Raw genomic sequence first — 21,604 nt, 5'->3', positions numbered from 1 at the left:
AGACATTGGGTGGCCTGTAGTTTGAATCCTGGGGTAGGAGGGATTTTTTTCCTTTCTTTGGCTGTTTTCTGTTTCACCTTATTGTTAGCTACTGTAGCCTGAGTTTAAGTAATCATTTAAAGTCTGCAGTTCTTGTTAGGTTAGGTAATCCAAAGGCTGCAGCACATGACCTTCAGTGCTGGTCACTGTAAAGTGCTAATACAATACAATACAGCATAGTGAATACAGTAATCTGGAATAATGTTTGAATAATTTAAATTGGTGGCGCCTTGTTGAGGGTTGGAGGGGGAGGATCAAAAATCCCCTTCAGTTGACCACGGATAATATAGTATGTTGGCTCTGCCAATATGTGAACAAATATCATGTGATGTAGCATATATTATCCATGCCTTGACCCCCCCGCGCCACCCCTATGGGCAGCACTATGAAATGCTCTATTTTTGCGTGTCGTTGTCATTTTGTAGACAATCACCATTTTGCTGTTGAGATTGTACTTTTAAAATTCTAACTAGCTTAATATTGATCTAGTTAAAGTAACCGAAGGGGCGGCCGCGCAGACTAGTCATTTTGTAGGTGTGTAGGGGGAGAGCCCGAAATTTAAATAAACATACAGGATCACGCGAGAGTATCGTAAGACATTTCGTTTCCAACATGGCCTACACAACGCTTGTGCTAAACTTACTGGCTCTGTGGACGGTTCTACAATGCACCGCCATACTCATATCGGACAGGTGGGACGTAGATAGGCTATACAAAGAGATACACGATCCATCCAAGGATCGAATTGACGTTGAATGTGACGCTTGTGCACTAATAGTAGACGCGATACAGTTTTTAGCTCGCGAGAATAGAACTGAAGAAGAAATAGTCACAACTGCTACGTTTCTTTGTGAGAAATTGAAGTTCCAAGATAAACTGGTGTGTTCTGGGATTGTACCAGAGTTCAGAGTGAGTTAGGGTCCTGCCCACATTTTTACTAGTCACCTTTTCTGTGTAGAATGAAGTCCTCTACGTATTCACGTCCATTGCTCTTGGACCTAAAGAAGTGTGCGGTGCCCTTATTGGTGATGGGTGTGGACACTACTACAACCCATGGACACAGAATTGGACTGTGACTTTCCCTGACAAACCAAAGCCTCCAGTTAAACCCCTGTCAGTACCAAATGTAAGAATCTATTAGTAGTCGTATTTTATATAACCACATTTTTTTGTGTAGTTGAATGGCAGTATAATTAGAGTACTTCATTTATCGGACATTCACATTGACTTGCAATATACTGAAGGTTTGAATGCTGCGTGTGGAGATCCTTTGTGCTGTCGGCCTCCAAATCATCCTGCACCACCCGGCCGCCCTGCAGGGCATTGGGGAGATTTTAACTGTGACCTTCCTTTGTGGACACTGACTAGTTTATTTGAGCACCTTGTTAAGATTAAAGACCAGTTTGACTGGTTATACTGGACTGGTGACTTGCCGGCACATAATGTGTGGAACCAAACTAGATCGGAGCAACTGGAGGCACTTAATACAGTATCGCGTTTGATGGAGTTTTATCTTTGGGATAAGAAAGTGTATCCCACACTGGGGAATCATGAAAGCGCCCCAGTTAACAGGTAACTTATTTTAGTTATGTAAGGTACGGTACAACTGCCACAATTGGGAGGAAAATTATGGTCACTCTAATGAGGTGGTCTTATACCCTAGCTTTGTTTGAGACCTACTGGACATGGTCACTGTAATGAGGTAGTCGTTTTAATTTAAAGAGAACAAGTTAGTCATTTTAATTTAAAGAGGGGTGGCAAATAAGTTTGTGTAAACCTTAATAGCAGGAATTATGCATATTTTATGTAAAACTTTCTTTCGTAGCAAGTGTGCCAAAGTGTTTTTGCAAAAATGTTAGCAGTGTCAGATACTATAGTGATGTAGTTATGTAACTTATAGCCTTACAGTGTACATTCAAACTGTATGATAATGGCTTATAGCCTTACAGTGTACCATTCAAACTGTATGATAATGGCTGCTGCTAATAGTCTATGGCTGCCTTGAATAGCATTCATAAGCACAAGCTGCTTAACACTTTGCATATGTACATTACAAGATATTATCAACATTTTTTGTTATCTCCCTTGTACTGTTGTGAAGCTAGTGCATTGGTTGATGTAATTTTTGACATGCTAGTATTGTGGATGCCCCAAGTTTGTGTATGCACTACTTTGGGACTACTTTGTAGTTGTAGTATTACAATATCCAGGGATTTGGTATACTTTTTGTGGAGCGAAAGGGACTCTTCCACACACCACGATGTGAAAATAGTATTCACTAACAGTGTACCATGTGATGTAACATGCACGCACACTGCACACATATACATTGACACAAGACGCACACATACACACAACAACATGTACACACACATATACAATAATATTGTACAGGTATGGTCTACACTATGTTGCTGTTCTTTTTTGTTTTATAGTTTTCCTCCACCATTTATCACTGGTGAAAATTCCAACCAATGGCTGTTGAATGCTTACCAGACTGACTTTTCTCACTGGTTGCCTAGCGACACAGCCAGCACAATAAAGAAGTAAGTCACTCTTACATGTTCATATCAGATGATCTCATGTGATCCAGAGGTGGGTTCTACTCTACCAAACTTGTTCCAGGACTCAAACTAATATCACTGAATATGAACTATTGTAATACTGAGAATTGGTGAGTGGCCATGGTGTTTATCTCCATCAGTGCTATGAATTGGGTGGATTATGTGGTAGTGATAGTTCTGAAATTTTGATTTTAAACTTTAAGACTAGTTCTAAACTGCTATATATATTTATTTTGAACCTTAGGGGACACCCACGTAGTCCATACACTTAGTTAAGATCCTAAAGTATCACTTAGTACATAAACTGACCTGGAAAGTCAGGACGTTATTGGTTGGTCCCAAAATGTTCCTATTATACAATACGTGCAGGTTTCACTGTAATGTTCACAATGAAGCGGTAGAAAGTAATGACACACAGTAAAGTGTGTTGCTATATATGTTAATATGGGGTAGTATTTGCACACAAGTAGAGGAGGAATTTCAAGCTAGCATAGCTGTCTCCTTGGCACAGTAGGTAGTGCATCAGTCTCATAATCTGAAGGTCGTGAGTTCGATCCTCACAGGGGACAATCCATCACTTTTTTGCTGTTTAAATGGGTACATTTTAAATAGTGCAATTGAGTTAAAAGGCTTTGATACAGTATAACTGCCATAGTTTGTATAGAAGTCAAACAGCTGTGTAGCTTTAAAAGATACAGTAACTACGTATGCATATAATCCTCTTAATTCATGTATGGAGTAATGTTCTCCCCAGATATTATTTCCATTTTTATGGAGCCTTGATGAAATCGTTAAGGATGTATTGTAATACTATAATTATGCTGGATACTGTTGAAGTAGTGAAGTGGTCTGTCTATTAATGTTAGAATATGTAGAAGTCAGCATATTTTTAGCCTTTTGGTACTACTTACATCCATTGTTTTGGTTAGGAAATGATCTAAAAGGTCAGATCATATCTATACTGAAGGCAGTGCACTGAGTGCAGCGTAAGAGGCCACTAAGATGGAGAATGCCTGTGCTATTTATAGTAGCATGTTAAATATCCCACTCTGATTGGTTATGTAAACAGATGGAACTTCATGGAATTATAAACATGTGACGTTGTTTACACCAATCATAGCTGTTGGGAAGTGATGAAAGGCTTGGATGGCTTTAAAGTTATTTTGTGGCTTGGAACATGTTGCTTCCCGGGAGTGCAATGGTAGAGATCATCACTCACATGTATTATTGTCCTTATAAAATAGACAGGAATGCTTGTATGGAGGAACCTTTCTTTCTTTCTTTACTAAGACCACCTCATTATAGTGACCGTCCCAAACATAGCTAAGGTGTTCTTCATGACCTCATTGATAAGACCACCTCATTATAGTGACCATGTCTAGTAGGTCCCAAACACAGCTAAGGTGTACTTCACGACCTCATTAATAAGACCACCTCATTATAGTGACCATGTCAAGTAGGTCCCAAACACAGCTAAGGTGTACTTCACGACCTCACTAATAAGATCGTCTTATTATAGTGACCACGTCAAGTAGGTCCCAACACAGCTAAGGTGTACTTCACGACCTCACTAATGAGATCATCTCATTATAGTGACAAGTGGGTCCCAAACATACTGTAAGTGTATAGCCAAATATTTTGAGGGGGAAAGGTTTTAAGGTTTACTTATTTAAACTACCATACATATGGGATTCTGCGAAAATTTATTTTTACATTGCTCAACTTTGACCCTCAAAATATTTAGGCTATGTGGTAGCTAAGGTGTACTATATGGCTTCATTAACAAGACCACTTCATTATCAAAGCCATATAGTAGTTTTTAATCTCATAAGTGGCCTTATTTATGAGGTTTCACTGTTTATTAATAATTATATGCTAAGATTTGATAAAATTAATGATGGTTTCACTTGCAAAGAGAGGAGAGTACTGTATAGCCGGAAATTTTTGAGGGACGAAACTTTCGCAAATTTTGCAAGTGATGATAGCTTTGTGAAAATATAATCGTGAAATGTTTCAGTTTATACACATAGCTATTACCCACTTTCTAGACTTTCGTAAATTAAAAAACGTGAAAATCATATTTTGCACAGTTTCGCAAAAGTTTCATCCCTCGAAAATTTCCCACTATACAGTATCTAATGCTTTATAGCCCTGTAACAACTGATTGTGTGGAATTCAGATGGCTTCCTTTCTGTGTACAACATCCCAGACATGGGGATGTATGTTCAAAAATATGAAGCCAACAAGAATGAGTGCTGGTCATTGATAACTCCCGAGAACTGCATCTGAGGAACTAATAACAGAGGGCAGAGCGTTGCTCGGAGTTTTTCAACTATGTTAACAAACGTAACCGGCCTTCAATCATACTATTATTGAAGGACTGCTGTCCACTAAGTGATTTGCTGGTTCAGAAGTATAAAATATCTTCGAACATTTATCACCATGCAGCTAAATTAATAGTAGTAAGGAACAATCAATACTATATAGAAGTCTATATGTTATACAGAAAGAAGAAGACGTTTGACTTGTACACAATCATTTGTTACAGGACTACTGGGAATTTCAGTTCTGTTTGAAAATTGTGCTGTTTCTTATTAAAATAATGTAATCACACCATCATGATGCAAACCGCTTATTTTCAAGCAGAATTGAAATCCCTGATATATGGCATTACATACTCTCATGTTATATTAACTCTTGGTATGGTCCGCAATATACATTAGATGCAAAACACACAAGACTACTTTGTCAGATAAAACAATTTTGCCGGGTTGCTCACAAAGTACATGTAGTAATAAACTACCAGTTGGTTAATTATTGCAACTACTATTAATTAACATACCAAGTTGTGTGGTTACATTCCGAGAGAGCTAGGCAGCAGTGTGCTGTTGTCTTTGGAGCGATTGTCTTGTTCTTCACCAGACTCTATCACTGTTTCCAGATTAACTCCACTGATTTCTACACATTTCATACACTTAGTGTAATATAAATACAAGCTAGCAGGATTAGTTTGAGGATAGCATTCATTACTGAACATTGTATACGTGGTGATGCAGTTTTCTATTGTTTTTATTAAGTGCAGCAACAAGTACTGTACCAAAAGGTACTGTACCTCCATTAAACAGTATTAGCAGTGCCAACACACATACACTTGTAACTTTACTCAATAGTGGGAACCTGTTAATGAAAGAAATTTTCTAGAAATGATGAAGCAATTTTCTTACTGCTATTTCTTTAGTAATAAAGAGATCATAAAGATACTCTCCCAATTAAGTAGTCATGAGAAAAATAACTACAGTTGTATTTATTAAGGATGAGATTTTGATCACACACACATACCTGTAAAATAGTGAAAATGTTGCAGTGAAAGTAGTCCTGTTTTCCCAAAGTGTTCATGATACTGAGTAGCTAACCACTGTGTTAATGTACTGTGGTGCCCCTACCCACAGGTGGTTACTGATCAACAGTACTGATCCAGCTGGACAGCTACAATGGTTGATCAATGAGTTACAAGAGTCAGAAGATGCTGGAGAGAAGGTACACATTATCGGCCATATTGCCCCTGGCCTGGGTAGCTGTATGGAAGTATGGAGCTGGAACTATTATCGTATTGTTAACAGGTAACAGTGACTGTACATGTGGTTTGTATAGATGCTGCCTTTGCTGCTTTGATATATAATTGTTCTTCTGCATTGTACATGTGTACCCTATAAGGCCCATATGTATGTGTATCATACAGTACAGTGTTGCTTCAGCCTGACAGTGCTTGCAGTATGTATAATGCATGTATCATTGACTTCCCTTTCTCCTCCTTTTGTATACCATTTCCTTCAGTTGGTTGACAGTACAAGATGTTGATTTGCGGTAGCATGTGATGGCTTCCCTAAAGTAATCATCTGATTTTCTCTAGTGATGGAGTTGATTGCAGAGATGCTTTCCGTACTGTTCTTTGTGTGTAATACTGTGTATTGGGCTGGAAATGAAGCATAATGGCCACTTTACTTTTCAGTTGGGGCATGCATTCAGACGAAAACATAAAATCTGGCTCTCTTTCTTTCTTTTGATGAGCAGCATGGCTCACCAGTCATAATTATGTTATAAAAGTAAATAAACAAGTACATGGAAAATTTAAGAATTTTAAAGTTTTATTAAGGATCAAAGAAATAAAAAAATATAGTGAAACAAGTGAGGTCACCCACACCTGAAGATATACTACAGTAGTTGACATTTAATTCTAAATTTAGTCATGGGTATAGGAATTAAATGTCCGCTAGTATATCTGCTGGTGTAGGAGACCTCCCTTGTTTCACTACATTTTATTTCTTACTTTCCTTGTATTTACTTTATCAGATTTGTAGAATTAAATGTCGACAATATCACAGATACTTCATTCAAAACTAGACCATGCACTCAATATAGTGAATCACATTAAACAGCATACTGAGTGGTTGTAATTTGTGACTGGATATGCAAAAATCCGACACAGTCACGCATTTTTCGAATTCCTGGTTATTAAATAATTATGATCTACTTAGCCAAGTGTATGCTCTGGCAAAATTTCAGCCTAACTTTTGGAGTTACACGTAGCTCAATATTGTTTATTCTCCAGTTAGACAATAGAGGCAGAGGTTAATCGTATAGCAGGAACTTTGATGGAAAAAATTTGAAAAACTTGACAAACTAATAAAATGGCTAATCTATAAATGTGACTGAATCTGCTATAATCCGACACAATTGTGCAAGCCTAAATTTACAGTATAAAACATTGAATACAATGATTGAATACAATGGGTGAAATATTTGCATATTAATGAAAAATTCTGTTAAATTCTTGAACGTCTTTTTCTTTGTGAAGGAAGGGACTAACAATAGTTATGTATCCTGGATATCATTTTATTCACTTACTCAACAGGAGTTGAAAAATCTTTGTTTCGTTGCAGTAGACTCAAGGACATGCAAGTTATGGGCATTTGTTTACAATGGGCATCTTACTTCACAAATTTTGCCTTTGTATGCAATGAAGAAAGATGATAAAAGGAAAATATACCCAGTGATCGATTCCCCTACAGGATGATGCAAATTTCAACTCCGTACATCATTCTGTTCAGAAGTTAGAATCGTTTTAGTAAGCTCCTGTAATTTATTTTCCCTATACTTGCTGTACAAATCAATCTTTCTGGTGTTGCTATTTTGTAGGACTGTAGTCATTAAAGCTGTACAGTATAAGAGTTGTAGTAATGTGTGCACTTGTTGTATGTTTTATTTCTGGCCTAATTCAAGCCACTCTGCAAATCTATGTACATATATAGAGCTCTTAAATGTTGATAGCCAATGATAGGTATAAATGTCACTGATAGTCCATAGTCTAATGGTGTGGCTACGTATATTGGAACAAAAACTATGTTACCATTTTATTGTTTACAACACCACTGCCTTGTCAAGGCCTCCACCTTTTATACAGGCTTTTTATGGCCACCTTATCTGAGGTATATGTTGTGTTGTCTTGTATGTTGTAGTTATGTGGTGGGCGTGAGGTGGATATTAAATGAAGCAACTGATGGCTGTTGCTCATGCTTGTAATTGTGACATTTACAACTTCTTCCTTGACAAGTGGGCTAAAAGGGAGCCCTCAGGTTAACTGGCACCATTTTGTTTGTATACATGTTCACCCAATGGGGTACGCCCTTGATAATTTAGAATGTAGGATAGGTTTGTGGTAAGAGAATGATGAGGAACATTTGTTTAGGAATGACACTACACTTTTTGCCTTAATTAAATTGAACCCGTCAGAATCTTTGTGTTTGTGGTTCTTTTCCAAACATTTCCCACCAACAACCTTGTCTAAATACTCCACTGCCTGTGCACCTGCAGGATGGCTTTGGCCAAGGCAGCCAACCTGAAAATTTTGTTGTGCATTACTTGACTGCAAGGGAACACGTTGCCATGCCATCCCCTATTGTGTGGGTGAGAGGATACTAACAGAGATGTGTCAGGTGTCTAATATAACATGCTATATATAGAGATGAGGTTGTGATGTTGTATAGCTTACTGTAGTGTGTGTCCTGGGAATAAGGGTTGACTGCCTTATCCAAAATACAGTGTGTTGTGTCTGTAAAGCAGACTTGTTAGCACTAATAGTACTGTACATTTCTTCTTTATTTGAATACACTCTAAACTATGTATCTGCTGTGTTGTGTACTATGTACTGTTTGTTTTTTGAAGAGTCATGGAAAGGTCTACAGTGTATGCAAGCATTTTCTTTTAGCTGTAAAATGAATGTTTAGTAAGAGAAGATGTAACGCTCAATGTCAATACATTGTTACCTCACTATAGTCAAAATGATGTACACACCAAATAGTACTTAGCTAGTCTGCACTTAGTAAAACTAGATAGTATTGTATACACCTAGAAGGAGCAAAGTGTGCTGTGTCCCATTTTAAACAAGACAGCTACGTAGTTACTACAGCTTTTAATTTCTGATATACCATGAGATTTTGAGGCTAATGCGGCAGTTGTACTAACTTGCACAATATTTTTGTACAACCTCATAACAGTGATATAATGATGCATCACTGAAAACCACAATATGAAACAGAAAGTAATACCATTATTACAGGTATGAGGCAACTATTGTAGGACAGTTCTTTGGCCACACTCACAATGACGAGTTTGAACTATTTTATGATCTCAACAATGCATCAAGGGCTATCAGGTGAGACCATTGTGAGATCACATGATCTTTTGATGATGTCATCATTATAGCATTGCCTACATGGGACCCAGTGTGACCCCATACACATCTAACAATCCAGGCTATCGTATTTATGAACTTGAAGGACAACAAGAAAACTCTGGATTCCAGATTATTGATCATCACGTTTACTATCTTGACTTGAACGCTGCTAATAATAATAATAATTTGACCTGGCAGTATGAGTATGGCGCTAAGGTGAGTGATGTGATCATGTGATCTGGAATATGATGTCATATGTTAGGAGGCGTATGGACTGAAGACACTACACCCTCAAGACTGGTCAAGCTTCGTGGACAAGATAGAAACTAATGACACCTTGTTTAATCTGTTTTACAAGTAAATTATTTACTAGAGTTTGGTCATGTTTCATAAAGCAGTTTGTGATATATTGTTCACCTACCCAAGTATTTTGATGTGTGTATTGGTACTATCTCTGAACCTTCACAACCATTTGGGCACAAACTCAATGTTTCTAGACTCCAGTACCATGTTTGGGTATGCAATACCCGTACCATTACATCATAGTTATGATGTGTGACCTGTGTAGATATAACTGATCTGTATGTGTACATTTTATTATTTTTATTTCGTAGGTACCTTCATCGTCGTGAAACTATTACATGTACCGGATCATGCAAGACGAATATGTTGTGCTTACTAAGATCAGGTCGATCTCAAGATACTTCCCACTGTGCCAACGTAACAGCAGCACATCGTTATTACTACAATAACAAGAGCTGCTAACATTACCACTGAACAAAGCCATGAACTCCTAATTGTAGGACAGTGATATTTATTTAAAATTTTCATGTTTTCAAATCTTTTGACTAGCCAATATTACAAGTGATCACCACGTACATGTACTAAAATACAATATACAGTAAAATATAGTAAAACTGTGTACTAGGTATATGGTTACATTCCTGTCATCTTGATGGACAAAGTTCACATATACATCCATCTATTACATTGATCTGTTCTATTTGGGTGATTTTCCTTCCTTGTGGGTTGGTACATTGTATTTCTGTTGTTAAGCTGTTTGTGACAGTTGGATCATCTCGACAACACAGTTTAGTGGTTTTGCCTCTGCGGGTCTTTGTGCAGTGTGATACGCACCGTCTGTGCATCTGTGGCATTGTGGTCATGCAAGTGTCCCGTTCTCGCTGGAAACTGATGGTTGCAGTCACAGCATACGGCTCACAATATTTACCTGTGTATACAAAACAAAAGCAATAATAGCTACATGCAACAGTATTACCTAAATTTGGTTTTGTTTTTTACTTATGTATTCTGTTTAGATTGCAATAGTTAAGAGCAGCTATGTATGTATCCCATAGTGAACACTGGTACTTTGTGTTGTTAGGAGCAGTGCGATCATAGTACAGGAGACTAAGTGAGGGTTGTTATGGGTTAGGTTATATCACACCCACCACCTTAAATGTCAGAGCAGAGTCAAATGCACCAACACAGCTGGGATAATGCAATTTGCAGCTAGGCTAAGGTCTGATTGATTAGCTAAAAATATAATACACTTACGTTCACATGAGCGTAGCACACATGGCTGTGTTTCCTCAGATTCTCCTGTACATGGATGACCCTCGTATTTATGGGGTGTGCAATATCGAGTCCTAGTTTCCACAGGTCGGCTACATTTTCCATTGCATTTTGACCATGATGACCAAGGTCCCCATTGACCATGCACTACAGGGAAAACAAGAATAGGAAGTCTCAAATGTCTCTAGCAATGATTGTTAATTCTACCTGGAGGTTTGTCAGCCCCAATATCATTTTCTATGGGACCACCTGTATAGCAACAAAGGAAAATCAATACAACTACCATCAAAGTACAATACTATTGTGGGAAAGAGGTCAGGTCATCAGAAATCAATATTAATCAAGTGTTGTATAAACCAAATGTTGATGGTACCACATGAAAGATTGCTTAGTCCTAAGGAAACTTTGATAAGCTTGATTAGCATAAAAGGGCATGACTTGCTCACTGCCTCTAGACTTATCCTAAGCTTTCAAACAAGTACAGTTTAGTCTTGTTACAAAGGAATGTTCACAAAGAATCGTATTACCAGCACAGTACATGTTTGCCAACATGCCATAGACTTATGATGACATATGACCAACCTCTTCAAGTACCAAGACTCACCTAGACAACCAGGTAGTCTTGCTTGAATGACTGCCCCACTCTGGCACTCCCTATAGACAATAGTTCCAATGAGACAGGGTGTTGTAACAACTTGTCACCACATAAAAGATCACAACTCTTAACCTAATGTGATTATGTGCAGAAAATTTTCCCTAACTCACAGGTGTAAGCAAGGATTGCCTGATGGGATTAGCTGCCCTATAGCATAGAACTTGTTCTTGTAAGTGCATCCTTGAGTGTTTCCTGTATGGTGGAAGTAAACCAATTAAAGCATGACCATAGGAGTCTAAACATAAAGGATTGCTAAGGACCACTACAAAACAAATTAAATCAGAGCCAATTGTTTAACTATGCCTCACCTCTGTTATTTCCATGCAGGTCAGGGAGGAGATTACCACTTGGATTGAGTGGCAATTGTTTTACTGTAAAGAAGAGTTAACATATTCAAATATAGAATAGGTAACTACCAAATATGTTGACAGCGTTACAGCTGTGTGCACACAAACCCAAAGGGAAACTTTTCAAGCACTTCACCTTTAAATGCTTATAGACTCATTAACACATATTGCTGTCATATGGATGCTAGTAGTTATCTATCTAACTTTCCATACCGTTTTCACAAGCACTCATTTCCTGCACGCCCACATATCTGCCTGTGGTACACTCATGACGTCTCAGATGACACAAGCTGTCGTACACCACCCTGTCACCACCACAAACTCTGTTAAGCTTTCCTTCACACCGGTATTGTGGACAGGAGCACACCAACCCATGTATGCTAGACTGGCAATGTTGACGGAAACTACACACCTTCCGAGCACAGGAGTCTGTAAGAAAAAAGACAATTAAGAGTACTCATGGCAACTTATAGTATACTAGCTACAGTATACTGAGCTAGTAACATTACTATAGCTAAGTAGACAGTTGTGTTATGCATACATACATTCCATGCAGCTCTCATTAGAACATTCGTGCACGTATTTGCAATTCTGTAAAGTTCTTCAGTATCCTGCAATGACTTACAAGGCTCGCAGACGCCTTCACGGATGTACCCAAATGTTCTACCTGGTCGGTATGCACAGTAGAGCCCTGGGGAGCACGATAGCTGCTTCATTCCCCCGCACGACTCGCTCTCTGATCTGGTGCATCGTGGGCAGCAGCTGCACTCGTCCAGCTCAATTTCGCGGCCTCTCCCGCAACCTTCTCGGATGATGTGCAGCGGGCACTGCTCAGGTCTGCATTGGCCGCACATTTGGAACAGCAAGGAAATGTTAAACTGCAGCATGAACAGAAGAACCAACACTAAAAAGTGATGAGAATCCATTTCGTAACGTTGCAAATCTAAGCACATTGGTGGCCTCGAGCTTTTATATATTTCCGCAACACCTGCGACGCATGCGCGCAACTAACAAAAATAAATTTTGCGAGTCATAACAATGTTACATCATGCAGTAAATTATTAATATAAACACTTTACATATTGATAAGTACAGTGTGCTTGGCAAAACAGAACAATAAGGACACCATCATTATTATATATAAATAATAAGATAAAAAAACACTTTTAGAAATTCTCTTTGGTTTAATCACTAGCTAAGCACGGCCATGTCTTTCACAGGTAGAGGATCGAGACTACTGGAGTGTCTCATGTTGACCGAGAAGTCATATGACTTGTCCTCACAGACAGATGATATGGCCTACAAAATGTACAGTACAGTAAAATCAAGAGTTTCCTATTATAAACTCTTGGTAAAATATTACAGAGTTAGGGTGGGGGTCACTCCCTTGGAAACTACTTGCCACACAAAGATCTAGTCTTGTACCCCTTATCTTTTTCATCATTATTAGTTCAGGGCTTTATCAATTGAAAAGAATAGGCTGAACATGTAAAGAATTTACACTCCTGAAAGTAGCACAATGTTCTTGTGTATAGTCCACTATTGAATGCTAAAATTCTCATGGGAGGGTGCAAGATCCCTAGTTAAGTACACTACATATTATGCTGAAGAAGCTGATTCAATGACCATTACCTTCACATGCAATTTTGTTGCCCATACCCTCACCCTATTAACACTTTATAGCATCCACAATGTTTTCCCATCAGGAACGCAAGAGGATCCATTACATTGGGCCTTATGGTGCTCATGCAAATCCTGGTCCCATTTTATCTCACCTCTATACGACGTGCTCTTTCTTTTGTTAGAGACTCGTGGTCTGCAGGAAACAATAGTCCATTGTCTTCTGCCAGTGATCGTAAATCAAAATAATATTTAGCATATGTGCTTGAGAGAACGTTAATATTAAACTGTAGTTGCTCCAGAAACACCCTTTCTAATTCATTCCTATACAACCAGTACACTGACACATGCAGACAATTATAATCTTTAGCTTACATATCTTCAACAGTAATGTCTTTTAGAATCTGACAGTAATCGACATTCCACACTATAAAGAGACAGAAAGCACAACTACTACACCCATTCATTTACAAAACAATGATGGGATATTTTGGCTTGTGATGTTTCTAATACATTTATATATACATAAACATGACCACTGATCTAATCTTGAAAACAAAACAATATCCAATAACTTCCGTCTAATTTGCATGTGATGACACGACATAGCACACACCTGCTTGGTCATCCCACACTTTAGAAGCTAACAAGATAGCTCCCAGTAGGATTCTCTTCCAGTTTGAAGGATGGAGGTCCAACTCTGCATAGTGTAGTAACCGCTCCAAGTATACCTACACAAAGACAATCATGTATCACAGTGTACAGGGGTGAGGTGAGCACGACGCAGTACCAGTGTGATGATTCCACATTCTGAAGTAAGCTACAGTGGGAGGGGCTCATGATCACATGATCTACTATATACAATAATCACCTGGGCAGCATGAAATAAAGTTTTAACGAAACGATAGATCACTTTATTATCAGGAGTGAAGTCAGCATAGTGACTAGGTACTTCTTCCCTCTGTGCATCACAAGTATACATTACATCAGCAATAGCGAGGGGTAAATTTTACCGTTAATGGATGGACCTTTTCATCAAAGATATCCATAGTTCTTGGTGGTCTTGTGCGATCCCTAATCACATTGATAGGATTACAATTTTTAGTGTCTACATAACACATAAAAAATAAAAGTCCTGACTTGTACGTATTACAATGATAAGGCTTTTGAAAGGCCTTGACACTGCAAGGTTGACTTACATGTAACAAGCTTACAGTGAATAGCTTTAAGCAATAAGGTAGATAAATAAGCCAATCTATATATAGACATAGATTAAACTATCATTCACACATGTATTGATAGAATTTTTACCTTGACAGTGTATCAACATAATATCAAGAGTTCATAGTATATATACTGAGGAGAATGTCCTACTCTCATATACCCCTGTAGAAGGGCGTATCGTGAAGTTATGACACAGCACTTCTGATTTTGCCCGTTTTTCTTTGTATAATTAATGATGTCATTAGTTGAACATGGTATCGATTGAACGCGTGCCTAACAACGTCACTAGCAACCAAATTAACTCCAGCTCTAAGCGTTTCTCACCGAACTACAATTGTTCCTTCATGGGTTAAGACCGCTTTGTAGGCGTTTCTTGCTAGACTATTTGCGAATACGGTTATCTGGAGCGTCGCAAGTGTGAAATGGTGCTAACGATTCTTGCACTTTTACAGCTGCCTGTACGTCACAAACTACAACCTTTTGTCGTTACATCATAACTTCACGATATGCCCTTCTACAGGGGTATATGAGAGTAGGACACTCTCCTCAGTATATATGAACTCTTGGTAATATCAATACAGATCAGCAAATTGGTATTATACCACTCCAGTAGACTCGACAAACATTTAATGCCTACACACTTATTCATCTACCACAGCACATTCCTCAGGCTAACCTGTTCTTGATGTGGTAGAACACGGCCAGTGACACACAACGGAGGGTGTGTTTTAGGTCAGGATTACTGACTGTATTGTCGTCAGTGTAAATTGTCGAAGTTGAGCTTGATTTCTTAATTGTAATCGGAGATGTCTACCAACCAGCAATAACACTAACTAATATCATACTGATATTGTTACTTACATTGGACTGAGAGGAAGAGTGACGAAGTCTTAGACTTCGTTGAGATGAAATGTTACCTGGAGAGTCAGCATAACATGTGACCTCGTTATGGTCTCTACTCACCGTTGCCCATTAATTTGGAATAACTTTTTGCCTTCTCCAAAAACATGGTTCCCTCCTTGTTGCTGAGATCTAGCCAATCAAATACCACAAGACATACACACATATCAAACATGAAAGGCTGTTACATTGTAAAATTATAAATTTTCAGTATTTTGATTAGGTCACCAAATTATAAGTCACTGGCCTATATCTGAGACAAGATTATGTTTAAGTGTAAGCCACACTCAGGAGAAAGTATATCAAGAGAAAACACCTGAAATATAATGTATCAGTTTATCACATGTACAAAAAACTAATTAATATTTTAGACAATTTCTACATAACTTATTGTTTATAGCCAGCAGGTCTAGTTATTGTTAACAGTTAATAGCACAGCTTGTCAAGCCATTGATACAATAGTTCCACACATAACCGAAAACATTTCTTCAATATTGAACTCACCAAATATATACTTCCTTACCCTATACTACCTTAAGCACTAACAACCCCCAGACCCTAGTCATTTTAAGTGCAAACCTTCTCTATCAGCAATGTGTTGTACTTGTGTGTCCAACTGTGGCCATGATACGGGCTCTTCAACAGGGTCACCCTGTTGGTCTTGCTGATCTTGTGCTGATGGCGTGGTCGGAACTGGTTGCTCTGATGGTTGGTAGTTGTATTGTGTACGTTGTGTTGTTCGTGTGTGTCTATCATCAAGGTTTCCTCTTACACAATTACCCATCACCTTATGGCCGCTAAGCGGACACTAGTCACGTGCCTGGGATGGGATAAAGAAAAGAGCAAGTGTTAAATGCTACTGTGGGGGGCGTGGTCACAAACAAAAATAATACCAAGAGCACAATCCCCTTTATGCACTCAACCGGAGTTCTTTATCTTATCACGCGCGTACACTCATACAAATACAGTCAGAATATCGCGCACCTTGCTTGTGGTACTTTCTCAACGCCAGTCTGAAATAATCTAGCTCCAAAGTATTGTTTATCTTATCACGTGATCCATGTGGGGTAGGCCAAAAAGATGAGTGGTGATGGCGCAGTCACTACGGGTACGTATTGGAACAGGGAACAGATGTCCAGGTTTTGGGAGCAACTTCCGGATAAGTTGCGGGTGCGTATGTGTGTAGTGTTGTAAAGCGTGAAATTGTTTAACGGTCACGTGCGGAACGATATAGACCGTGTTGGAGAAGCCGCATCGCGTTATGCGACTATCTAGCGATGATGTTCCTGCCGTGGTGTCCACTGCAACCATTAAAAAGAATAGCGGGGCTAAATTATACCTCTTCACAGACGTATTAGCTGTTGTCCAGGTAACAGTGTACCAGTTGACGTCATTGTTACATATTTGTGTGACCTCTAGGGTCACTTATCTGCAGAATACCCCCTAGCTGTGATGTGGGTGTGTAACACAGTAGTCAGCAAACACACTAGTACCAGCTTTAAGTCAGTTATTTACGATAGTGTTGGTATTGTATTATATTGGCCTGGTAGGTTATTGCTGCAGTGTCCTGAGGACGACCTCACACTTCACTTTAAAGACGTTAAACATAAGGTATAGAGTTGTTATTTGTATGGCATGGTATAGTTTTGTGTGTATCATTTAGGTGGTTGTTTTGTTAGAATGCACAATAGTACCTTACAATAACACTTCTATATATGTGCTTGTGTAGGCATATATACCTAGTTTAATGTATTCATAAGGTCATGTCTTTGAAATGAAGCCCATACTTTGGCTGTATGTAACTTCTAAACAGAGGGATAATTGTTATCTCAAAGGTCATTTTAGTTGCTGATACACATGTACTACACCTCAGACAAACAGTGGCCCATTTGTTCATGGGTTAGACAGTGTAAATAAGTCCAATAGAAATTATGTGAACATTCATAGATGTACTGATAGGCAGACTATCACCACTGTTTTGGCAGTGGGGTATTGTCACCTCCTTTGTAGCAATTGAACACTTTCAGCCACATATTAACACCTAACCTGAATGAAACCTCAATCAGAGAGTGGTTTCCCTATACAGAATAGGGTTTGAGTAAAAGTGTGATAGTTTAAAAGGTTATTGTTGATGTGAAATTTTACAACATCTAAGGATCCAGTTGAAAAAAGCACGAATTATAAATAAAGCTGTCTCAACTGAAGAGGTGAATTGCCATGAACATTCATGCATCTATGCATTACTGACAGTTGTCCAATAGTGTGTGTAATACTGTTCTGTGTTCTGAGGGAGACCATAGTTCGTCAAGAATGTATCACCAATCTTTCCAATATCATGCATATTAATTTAGTTCATACTTTTGTAGCAAACATGGCTGATATGTTTAGCAGAGACCATTGGTGATTGTCTTCGTTTACCTATCATGTGGTGAGCCACTCCCCCTTGTGAGTGTACAGGTGCAGCCATGCCCACTTTGTTGTTGCAGCATGAACCTTGTGGATAGCTTGTTGGATTCACTGAAACAGCGACAGCAACTTAGCTACACCTACCAACACCATTCAGAGTGGAAGGATGGGACATACAGTGGCTCTTGGCTAAGTGGAAAACCACATGGACAGTAAGTTGGGCCACTCCCTTCTTTATAAATATATAGTGTAAGACCCTTAATAGTATGTGGCATGCTTGTGACCTACTTGACATGGTCACTATATTGAGGTGGTCTTAAGCTCAACAATGTTCAATTTAGGGCTTGCTTCATTGCCATGGTCACTCTGAGGTTTTTCTTTTTGCTATTATGTCATGTTCAATTGTATATTTTCAAAAAAAATTTTTTTAATTCTGTGTTTAACATGCCTACAGGGGAGAATACAACAATCCATCCAATGGGGTACATTACAAAGGGGAATTCCTAAATGGAAAGTATCATGGGTGAGTGTTTGTGCAACTGGTATCATGTAACCTAGCCCCACCCCTTGTCAGCAATGGCCTATGGATGAGATGTCATTGGCAGAAGAATGAGCGACCTGAGTCACCACTGTCTTGCTTCAGTAAGATCAGACACTATAATGGACAATGGAAGGATGGACTGATGGATGGGTATGGAGTGGCCAAGTGAGTTAGTCGTGTTATTGTACTATAATACTAGGGCTGCAGCAAATATTCAATTAGGATTTTATCCGGATACTGAATTTACCATTCGGATATTCATTTACTACAAGTGTGTACAGTGGAAATGGCTTACATTGTAGGTTACCAGCTATATTTCTACAAGTGCTACAGTGTATGTAAAACTGATTACAACTACTATTAATTTAACATACATTTTAGGAACAAAGTGGTAAGTATGTGGCAAAATGTTGCTGAATTCTAGCATTTTTGCATTAATCTAAATATTATCAAATAGTTCGGTATTCCTTCGTTAAGACATCCAAATATTCGGATACTAAGTTTGACATTCGTTGCAGCCCTACTATATACGTTCATCAAGACACATGATAGAGTGTTGTGTGTCTTGATGTACTAAGTTTGTTACAAATCTGATAAATGTCCATGGTTCATGAATGTTTATCATACAGTATGGTAGTACTGCATATTAGGGATCATGGAGGTTTGGTTTTTTCTGGCTAAATATATCACCCAAAAACTAGCTTCACAATACCATCTGGTGCCTTGGCAGTATGGTTAGGTATAACCAATCTTAAAAGTACCTCAGGTATGACCCTAAGTTGCTTCCAATAGGTGGTTACAAAATATTTATTCAATGGAATTTTCTATTGACAGACTAAATGCCTGCCTGCCTGCCCGCCTGCCTGATACTTTCAGACAAGCATAACTTGATAACAGCTAAGACTATGGGGTTGATTTTTTCGCTGTTCAACATCACTTTGTCCATAGATGTGCCATTCGGCATACCGCAGTATGTAAATTGTATGCATCATGGACCACCTTTGTGCTCCTTTATATACCATTTCTTTTTGCTGACAGTCTAAGGTGTCAATTCGCAGTAGTGCAATGCATGGCTTCCTATTTGTAAATGGGAATCATCTGTGTTTTGTGTGATGACTGGATTGATTGCAGAGGTGTCTTAGTTTGTAACACTCTGTAACATGGTGAAAGTGAAGCATAAAGGCCTTCACTTTCGAGTCAGTAATTGATAGTTGGGGCTTGTGCGAATCATCTGTATTTTTTGTGGTAGCTGGATTGATTGCAGAGGTGCTTCTCCTGCTGTTTTTTGTTTGTAGCACTGTGTAATGGTAGCTGAACATAGCTGATAGCGAAGCGTAATGGCCACTTCACTTTCGACTGATAGCTGGGGTGCACGTTCAGACAAAAACATTAACTCTGGTACCATCCTTTCTTTTGATGTGATATGTGCTGGTTCACCAGTCATAATAATGTTAGGTATTTTAAGTTCAGTTAGGGATCATAAAAAAAGTAGGGGAAAAAGGGAGGTCGCCTACACCTGCTATAACTGAATGGCACATATTTATTTATTAAAAACGCTTAACTTGTCCGGCACCATGAGGCGGAAAGCTCTCATCGTAGGCAGGTTATACTTACTAGGAGTGGGAGAATGAGAACTGTGTGCTGTAGGCTTGTAATTGCCCGTGGTCACGAAGACGCAGGGCCTTACAGGAGTTCACGCGATTCGTGACCAGTAGGAAGGCTCCTCCGCGGCTGCTTCGTGCAGCAACCGCCTGAGTGGACCGAAGGCGATTACTCAACCGTTGCCTTCCCTTCGAGGTCGTGGGGGATGCCAGACCCACTGAAGCTAGGCTGCACTAGCAGTCTAGCAGTTTCCCCCTGGCCTCGAAGCTACAGAACACCAGTAGAGCCCCATTCACCCATTTAAACAATAATGCGATGGTGTGATTGTACTTCAACAATTGCCTCGCGAAATATCGAAGCTAGACGATAACATGCCAAGCAAAACCATAATCGAAAGATACGTACAGTATATGTAGCAACCACACCAATAATAATAGTAATACTATGATGCTGAATAGTATGACCTAGTGAGTCATGTAAGTAAAGTGTCAGACTCGCTACAGATGCTGCGACAGAGTCGACGAAACTGATGCCAAATGCTGGGGATCCAACCGGACATACAGACAATAAGAAGCACTCTTCCACCGTCCCAGCGTCTGGATGGTGGAGTCCTCTATGCCAGCCATGGCCGCTGTAGTGGCCGCCCCTATCCTGTAACTATGGCCAGCAAAGTCCTGGGCAGGAAGATTAACTGCCATCAGAGCTTGACGAGTAGCAGTTACAAAACCGGGTTGTGATAAAGGAGTCCCGTCCTGCCAGAGGAATAAAGCTCCAGGGGCACACCCTTGTAGATGCAGGTATTCCAGAAGCAGACTGGGCAGAGGTCGTCTCCTGTCCGACCTATGATCGCTTTGACCCCCACTCTCTCCTGATCCGTCTTAGATCTCTTGATGAACAGGGAAACAATTGATGGAGAGCCAGGATCATCTACAGCCACTTCTGAATAGGAAAGGTGGGTGCTGGGGTCGTACTTGGTATCCTTACCCACCGTGGTCTCCCCTGAACGGCAGAATGAAAAGAATGTCACAACTGCCGCTGCCCAGACCATCACTGAGTTGAAGGAGGGTTGTTCAGTGATCCAGTAAGGTTTCATCCTCCTCAGGATCATTGGGGTAATGGGCAAGCAGGGGCGTTGAGGAAGCCCCTCCTTGCCCTTCTCAACTTTAATTCCTTTGAGAATTTGACGCAGGCGGGGTATTTGGTTAATGTTGGGGTCTTGGAAGCCATGAGATATCTGCAGCTGGCGTACTCCCGACAGATAAGTCCGGATCGTACCGTCAGAGAGACCCTGCTGGGCCAGGCATGTCACAAAGTAGCACAGGGTGGCTTCAGATGCTGGCAGTGCTGTAATGGAGAAGCTGCCACAGAAGTTCCAGTAACGCTGCTCCGCTGCCAGGT

General features: G+C 39.5%; 4 protein-coding genes and 1 non-coding gene across 5 annotated transcripts in view; 3 read left to right on the top strand and 2 right to left on the bottom strand.

Moving 5' to 3' along the window:
- Nucleotides 1–613: 613 nt before the first annotated feature.
- Nucleotides 614–10,204, top strand: LOC136240227 (sphingomyelin phosphodiesterase-like). Its single transcript, XM_066031150.1, has 10 exons — nucleotides 614–948; nucleotides 998–1,165; nucleotides 1,217–1,611; nucleotides 2,475–2,585; nucleotides 2,633–2,713; nucleotides 6,053–6,223; nucleotides 9,220–9,315; nucleotides 9,366–9,552; nucleotides 9,599–9,693; nucleotides 9,951–10,204. The coding sequence occupies exons 1-10, from the start codon at nucleotides 652–654 to the stop codon at nucleotides 10,099–10,101; spliced, it is 1,752 nt and encodes a 583-aa protein (XP_065887222.1). The 5' UTR covers nucleotides 614–651; the 3' UTR covers nucleotides 10,102–10,204.
- Trnam-cau (transfer RNA methionine (anticodon CAU)) lies at nucleotides 3,100–3,172 on the top strand. Its single transcript has one exon. It is a non-coding gene; the product is annotated as a tRNA-Met (tRNA).
- LOC136240230 (uncharacterized) lies at nucleotides 10,150–12,866 on the bottom strand. The gene is made up of 8 exons (XM_066031154.1): nucleotides 12,539–12,866; nucleotides 12,127–12,342; nucleotides 11,875–11,937; nucleotides 11,677–11,758; nucleotides 11,516–11,565; nucleotides 11,119–11,160; nucleotides 10,894–11,058; nucleotides 10,150–10,567 (listed from the first exon to the last, which is right to left on the bottom strand). The coding sequence occupies exons 1-8, from the start codon at nucleotides 12,864–12,866 to the stop codon at nucleotides 10,284–10,286; spliced, it is 1,230 nt and encodes a 409-aa protein (XP_065887226.1). The 3' UTR covers nucleotides 10,150–10,283.
- Nucleotides 12,867–12,930: 64 nt separating this feature from the next.
- LOC136240232 (cyclin-Y-like protein 1) lies at nucleotides 12,931–16,798 on the bottom strand. The gene is made up of 12 exons (XM_066031157.1): nucleotides 16,642–16,798; nucleotides 16,237–16,477; nucleotides 15,721–15,789; nucleotides 15,619–15,674; nucleotides 15,434–15,567; nucleotides 14,547–14,607; nucleotides 14,405–14,494; nucleotides 14,324–14,353; nucleotides 14,150–14,264; nucleotides 13,909–13,960; nucleotides 13,689–13,857; nucleotides 12,931–13,212 (listed from the first exon to the last, which is right to left on the bottom strand). Exons 2-12 carry the CDS (start codon nucleotides 16,439–16,441, stop codon nucleotides 13,105–13,107), a joined length of 1,089 nt encoding a protein of 362 aa, XP_065887229.1. The 5' UTR covers nucleotides 16,442–16,477; nucleotides 16,642–16,798; the 3' UTR covers nucleotides 12,931–13,104.
- The window catches only part of LOC136240225 (alsin-like), a 27,063-nt gene continuing 22,124 nt past the window's right edge, over nucleotides 16,666–21,604 (top strand). The window contains exons 1-8 of the mRNA XM_066031148.1: nucleotides 16,666–16,827; nucleotides 16,892–17,026; nucleotides 17,077–17,159; nucleotides 17,208–17,268; nucleotides 18,024–18,085; nucleotides 18,144–18,275; nucleotides 18,518–18,586; nucleotides 18,638–18,769. Coding sequence (XP_065887220.1) covers nucleotides 16,738–16,827; nucleotides 16,892–17,026; nucleotides 17,077–17,159; nucleotides 17,208–17,268; nucleotides 18,024–18,085; nucleotides 18,144–18,275; nucleotides 18,518–18,586; nucleotides 18,638–18,769 — 764 coding nt within the window. The 5' untranslated portion in view covers nucleotides 16,666–16,737. The remainder of the gene's footprint in view (nucleotides 16,828–16,891; nucleotides 17,027–17,076; nucleotides 17,160–17,207; nucleotides 17,269–18,023; nucleotides 18,086–18,143; nucleotides 18,276–18,517; nucleotides 18,587–18,637; nucleotides 18,770–21,604) is intronic.

The sequence above is a fragment of the Dysidea avara genome, chromosome 12, assembly GCF_963678975.1.
Source record: "Dysidea avara chromosome 12, odDysAvar1.4, whole genome shotgun sequence".
NCBI lineage: Eukaryota > Metazoa > Porifera > Demospongiae > Dictyoceratida > Dysideidae > Dysidea > Dysidea avara.
Note: the sequence above shows the minus strand (reverse complement) of the source record. Positions and strands in the feature narration are given on the sequence as shown.